A 6195-nucleotide genomic window follows, 5' to 3' on the forward strand; every position below is an offset into this window, starting at 1 on the left:
ATTCTCAAAATTGATCGAATATATATATTTTTGCATATAACTAAACTCGAACACGACTGACCCCAACTCGAAATCCGATCAATCCTAACCTATAGCAATCTGAAATCTAAAACTTAGGGCTTGGTTTCCAAATCTGAAATCCGCTTGGGTTTTTGGTTTGCCCACCCAATGCACACCCCTACTAATTATTTCGTACTGCCGCTTGAAAATATTTGTAGATACACCTCCCAGTTACATGATTATCAAGCTACAAAAAAAAATCTGAACACTGGATTTAACAAACAATTTTATCATAGTTGATCACAAAATTTAGATGATTGAGTATCATATAATTAGGAGCTGTTTGGTTCAGTTTTGAAAATGAAACTGGAAATAAAAATGATATGATAATGACAGAGAATGAAGATAAAAATGATTATTCATTTTCCTCAATTTAACCTAAAATGAGAATATGGTCTTTTAGAAAAATGGTTCCATTATATCATGTAAAACCAAACAGTTTCATTTTTTATTATATCTCAAACCAAACACCCTATTAATTTCCAAACGTACATCCAAACACGTGATATCCAATTGTGCACTCCGAAGATTTAGATTATGTTCCAGGACTGGGATTGCTTTCATTCAAAGTCAAAGGTAACAGTATGCAAACAATTGATAATCTAGGGACTATTATTGTACTTTTATCAAAACCAGCAAACTATTGGAGACGCCAATTCAATCGAGAGTCCCTAATTGAGATTGCGATTGAGAGTCATGTTGAAGTTCTTGTCCAAAGTGAAGATCGAATTCAATGCCCTAGATACACGCACGGCGGCGTGTATGGAATTCTTGGCTCAGTGCAATGCTCGAACGGCCAAGGAATCCAATCCTTCCTGCCAGTTGTTGGTCAAGCGCCGGACTGACAGCCACCCACCGCAGATCTCCGTCACATTCGTAAATGGAGTGGAGGAGGTTTTTGATGCCACCTCCACACCTGCACAGACCATCCGGAAGATGATTCTGGAAAAAGGTCTGCAGCTCGAGACGGAGCAAATGTTTCGTGAAGCTGGCGAGAAGTGGCCCGTTATTATTCCAGAGGAAGAGCTCCATCAATCGTTCCCTGGTACTAAGGTAGAAAAAGTAATTTGATTCTCGTTTCTGGTTTTGTTGATTATTACTCCCTCCTTTCATTTACAATTCGAATTAAGTAATTGTTCTTCAAGTGATGTCCATATCACCTGAAATCATAGTTGCAGGGTACTATTAGTTAGTAGACTCACATAATTCATATGCTAACGTCTATCTTATTATAAATGATCTGAGATGGGATGTGGCTTAAAGTTGCTGTGCAAAGTTATCTTTTAACAAAAAGTTAGTAGTTTAATTGACCTCAATGAGAATGAAAATTGGAAACTATTGTTAGCCTCACTTTTTCACATGCAGATGGCTTTCAAGGAAACAATCATTTACCCTCCTCAAACCCTAGCCTATGTGGGCTTTACTGGTTGGTTTGGTTTGGGTTATTTGTCGAAGAATCAATATCGATTTTGTAGTTGGATTATATAGTTGACGTAAATAAAATAATCCGAATCTTTCTTTTGGAATGTATAGCTGAGGTATTCTGCTGTGGTGGCTTTGAAGTTACTATGATGCCCTCTTCATCGACTTCCCATTACTGCAAAGTGAAACTTAATGTGATGCCTTACTAAGTATATAGACCAAATGAACCTAGTATATCCCACATTCCCACTTGAGGTGGGAATTTAGGAGGGTCAGATGTACGCAAACCTGACCTCTACCTCAAAGAGTAGAGTGGCTGTATGTTAAAATTATCTATGTTAATATTATTGTCTAAGGTCAATCTGTGACAAGAAGTATATACATACATATGCGAAATTGAAATTTGAGGTAGCCCAACCTCCTTGTAGCTTCATCCTCTGTGGCTTGTTATCAGCAGGGTGGAGGCTTCCATAATCACACAATTTGTGTAGGATTCCTTTATATAAGCTTTCTTTTTCAATTTGTATTTTTGTTCTTGTTTCACTTTTTGCCCAAAATTTTAAAAAATTAATTGAATTTGAAAGTGTTTGGCTAAGCTGTTCTGAGGTGACTACCGACTAGTGTTCATTGAGCATTACTTCTTATCTTGGTGGTAGCAATTCATTGTTTAAATATACTCGAAACTTCATTATTAGTTGATGCAGCTTCTTTTGGATGTTGAGAAATGACTTATAAATGGAAAAGCTGCACCCTGAGCAGCACAAGTTTCCTGTCTTATGGCGTTTATGTGTTTCACACTTTCACTCATGCTAAAGTATAGCACTAGATTTGATTCCGTTGGCATCTTCTTTTCTTATTATCGTGGGTGCCCGGGCCATCTTGCATGCATCTTGACTAATCCCTTGGACCTGAAGTTAACTCTAGGCAGACCTCCAGTGGCCCTGATGGGACTCGAACTGGCGACCACTGTGGAGTAAACCCAAGGACTTATTGGTTGAGCTACCTCTAAGGGTTATTCTGTTGGAATCTTGTCATTGCATGTAAAGAAAAGTATGGGGGCTTCTTGTATCTCAACTTAATCAGCTGATGTGAAGCTAGATGAACTATCAGGAACACTGGAACTTGTTTGAATTAACAAATAAAAAACCAACATTTGAATAAGTAACTATATAGCTTTGTAATCAAAAATCACTTTTTGGGATCAGTCACCAAGCAATTGGAACAAGGATGTGAAAGTTGAGAGACAATTACCGGTCTAATCTTTTTGTATGGAGCCATGCTGTGAAAAACCTATCATTCCTTTTTATGGGACACCAACGATCTCTTGCATCATAAGGTCATCAAGGAAGCGAAAGCAATTGGCGTGCTGTATAACATTGTGTGTGTGTGTATTGGGTTGATGGTATTGTTGCTTTTGATAAGGAGGATAAGAAGGGTTTTGTCTCTAAGGGTGGAGATAGGAAATTTGAAGGATTTTAGAAATTTAGTATATTTATGTTTATAATTGTAGATAGCAGTATTTTATCTCAAAATAGTGCATGCTTCCATTTGTATGTTTGTTTCTTTCTCAGGTTGAACTTTGTTGCTTACTTCTAACTCGTTTTTCACATTTTAGTACTATCCGTCTTGTTTTCAAGTTTTCTTTCTTGTTCTTCTTATGAGAGACTTCTTTTCCACAAATCTGTTACCTTTATCCTTTTTTTTTTCTCGCAAACTTTGTACAAGCCAGGGTCTTCATGGAAACAACCGCTCTACTCTTTTAGGGTTGAGGTCAGGTCTGCATACATCTTACCCTCTCCACACCCCACCTCTGCTGAGATTTAACCGCGGATGATAGACCAAACAAGCCCATTTGAAAATTGTGTGTTACTGCTATGTAGGCATACCAAATTATTACCTCCGTTGTTATTCTGGATATCGGTATGTGTGCACATGTTCATTGTTGTAGGTTTTCCATCTTGATATGATCAAATGTATAGCTTTCTGTATTACCATCTAAGGGCATGTTTGTTAGCAGCTTAATGATACTCACAACTTATTCAATCAACTATATATGACTTTTTGGTAGTGGCTTAATGATATAGAGTTTGGCTTATTCAATAAGCTTTTAAGGGGAAGCTTTATGCAGAAAGTCAAGTTTTTTCCAAACTTGCATCTCCCAATAAAAAAACACGCTTCTTCAATCTATGAAAAAACCTTCCCAGTCTTTACAGACAGATTAATTCATCCAGACAACTTTTATCCACACAGGACTTGATCGAAAACCAACCAAACAATCCCTAAACCATGGTTTGTTAGACTTCTTCTAGGGCAGGAAATGAACATCAAAACTATTAAGAAATAACCATGAATAACATCATCTGAAAGCACATAATTTCTAGATCGATGGATAACATGATTTCTAATGGAGTTTAATGCCTTCCTTTTTTATGCTTTTTTTCTTCTTCCGAATTTATTTCATGTCTATTTTCTCATCTATGACATAAGTTTAACAGCATTTTGTCCTTTTATTTTACAGCCAAGGAAAGCTGAAGAAAAGAAGCAATAGATGAATAACTATCCACTTTGATAAAGGAATGAAGTGGAACAGGATTAACATGTGGTATGTGGATGATATTTGCTTCATGTTTTCAGGGTATTAAACCAAGGGTTTTTGTTTTGGAATCAACATGAACATCCCTTTTGTGTTTCAACTTAATACTTGCGCTTCCAGTTTAGTTTATCTTTTTGGGCATTAACTGTAACTTTCCAATTGAGTAAAGAATCATGCAGTTTCTGTCACTTGAATAGTAAAAAAAACCTAACCACATGGCGTAGGGTTTAACGATGGTTGGATGTACTTGTTAATAGGCAAAGAAATGCCAAACCCACTGGGGACTTTTAAAGAAGTAGAATAAGCCAAGCCAAACCAAACCAAACGAACCCAGTATACCCAATATAGAGGCAGTGTCTGCCGGTGACCATGCTTCTACCGCAAGGGATAGATTGTTTCCGTGAAGACTTGGAATATACAAGTTATAAAGAAGAAGAATGGGTCCGGTTATAACTGGGAAAGACCAGTGGCTTTGTTTGAAGACCTAAACCTTTGTATCATGTCATTTTGCATAGTTGTATGTGTATGTGCACATGGGCATGAGAATGTGAGACCTTATCAAGCCCATTGTTGGTATGCGTCATCTTGATATCGTACCTTCTATGTATCTAGTGGTCCTGTTGATTTGTCCCAAACGGTAGGGGGGTGGGCGTAAGCAAAAGTGAGGTTTTCGGTTTGATATACCGTCTCATTTACATTCCCATGATGTGGGACCGGTGTCCGTAGTGGTCCCGTTGAACAGCAGGGGGTGGGCGTAAGCTAAAGTGAGGTTTTGGGTTTGATTTACCTTCCCATGATAGGGAACTGGTGATATCATACATTCTACGTCCGTAATGATCCTGTTGATCTATCCTGGAGGTGGGCATAAGCAAAAGTGAGGTTTTAAAACGTTATTTACAAATAAATCCTATGGAATCCTTCATGAAATTTTAAATCCAATGTTTGTAGAATTTAAATTCTAAACTTTCATTTAAACCAAACACGAGACTGAAATGGAATTTGACACCGGATCCCACCAAATCCCGTAAACCATACGGCCCTAAAAGATGTCAATATGGAATACAAAAAATCAAACCAAACAAGCTCAATATGTCTCACTCGGAGGTGGATTCTCCGGTACCTGATTTTATTTCAAAAAGTAGAGCAGTTGTTTTTATAAATATGTTTAACAAAAATAGAATATAAGAAGAAGCTTGAAAATAATAAATGAATTGCTGAATATGTAGTGACGAATGAGATATTGCCTTTCGGATGTCTAATAATAACATTTACAATGAAAATACCATTAAATTGTAACACCTCTCAGGGTACTACATTTCTGATTTTCAGTTAACTTTTCAACACAATTTAATTGTGGAAAATATTTCTAAAACACACTTTTAAATATAATTTGGGTATTTTACAATTAATTGGTTAAGAATTAATGAATATTTTAAAATATACTGATATTGATATATTTTATTACATACAATATAACACATATGACATATCTATCTTTCATAAACTTATTCTTTTTCCAAATCCTTGAACTGCTCAATCTATGATATGTGAAAAATAAGCAACAAAATTACTGAGTAATTGTACGAAATTTTTTTCAACGATTTCTTAGTTATGAACATTTCAGTGTCAATTATTATAACAGTTAATCATTCGTCATTTATTTCCTCGTATAAATACTTCAATGTAATTAGTTGTAATGTCTGCTCGTTAAAACTTAATGATTTTGAATCTCTCGTTACAGAACCAAGACCTTATATACGACCCTTTGTTCTGGTTTAGGGACGAAGCTATGGTATATGTTTTTCTTTTTTTTTTGGAGTAAACTTTGGAATTGTAATCCAAAGTTCTAATTTGAAATTCAACATCCGCGGAAATTGACAAGATTGATTTCTATAAATGCATAACTTTTTTCTGCTTTGTTAAAAAATGATTGGGTAACTATTAGGGTGCGTTTGGTTTGAGGGATTTGGAGGGATTTGGAGGGATTTGGATTTGAAATCCATTCCCTTCCCTTGTTTGGTTTGCTAAATGGGCTGGATTTTAAATCCAGTGTAGTTTTTAAAATCCCGTAAACAAGGGATTTTGAAATCCATTGTAAATGGGCTGGATTTTGAAATCCA

General features: G+C 36.1%; 1 protein-coding gene across 1 annotated transcript; it reads left to right on the plus strand.

Moving 5' to 3' along the window:
* The first annotated feature begins 739 nt into the window (after positions 1 to 739).
* LOC112503246 lies at positions 740 to 4263 on the plus strand. Its single transcript, XM_025107307.1, has 2 exons — positions 740 to 1113; positions 4001 to 4263. Exons 1-2 carry the CDS (start codon positions 757 to 759, stop codon positions 4028 to 4030), a joined length of 387 nt encoding a protein of 128 aa, XP_024963075.1. The 5' UTR covers positions 740 to 756; the 3' UTR covers positions 4031 to 4263.
* Positions 4264 to 6195: the final 1932 nt, after the last annotated feature.

Source organism: Cynara cardunculus, unplaced genomic scaffold (assembly GCF_001531365.2).
Source record: "Cynara cardunculus var. scolymus isolate 2C unplaced genomic scaffold, CcrdV1 Un_Scaffold_2741, whole genome shotgun sequence".
Lineage (NCBI taxonomy): Eukaryota > Viridiplantae > Streptophyta > Magnoliopsida > Asterales > Asteraceae > Cynara > Cynara cardunculus.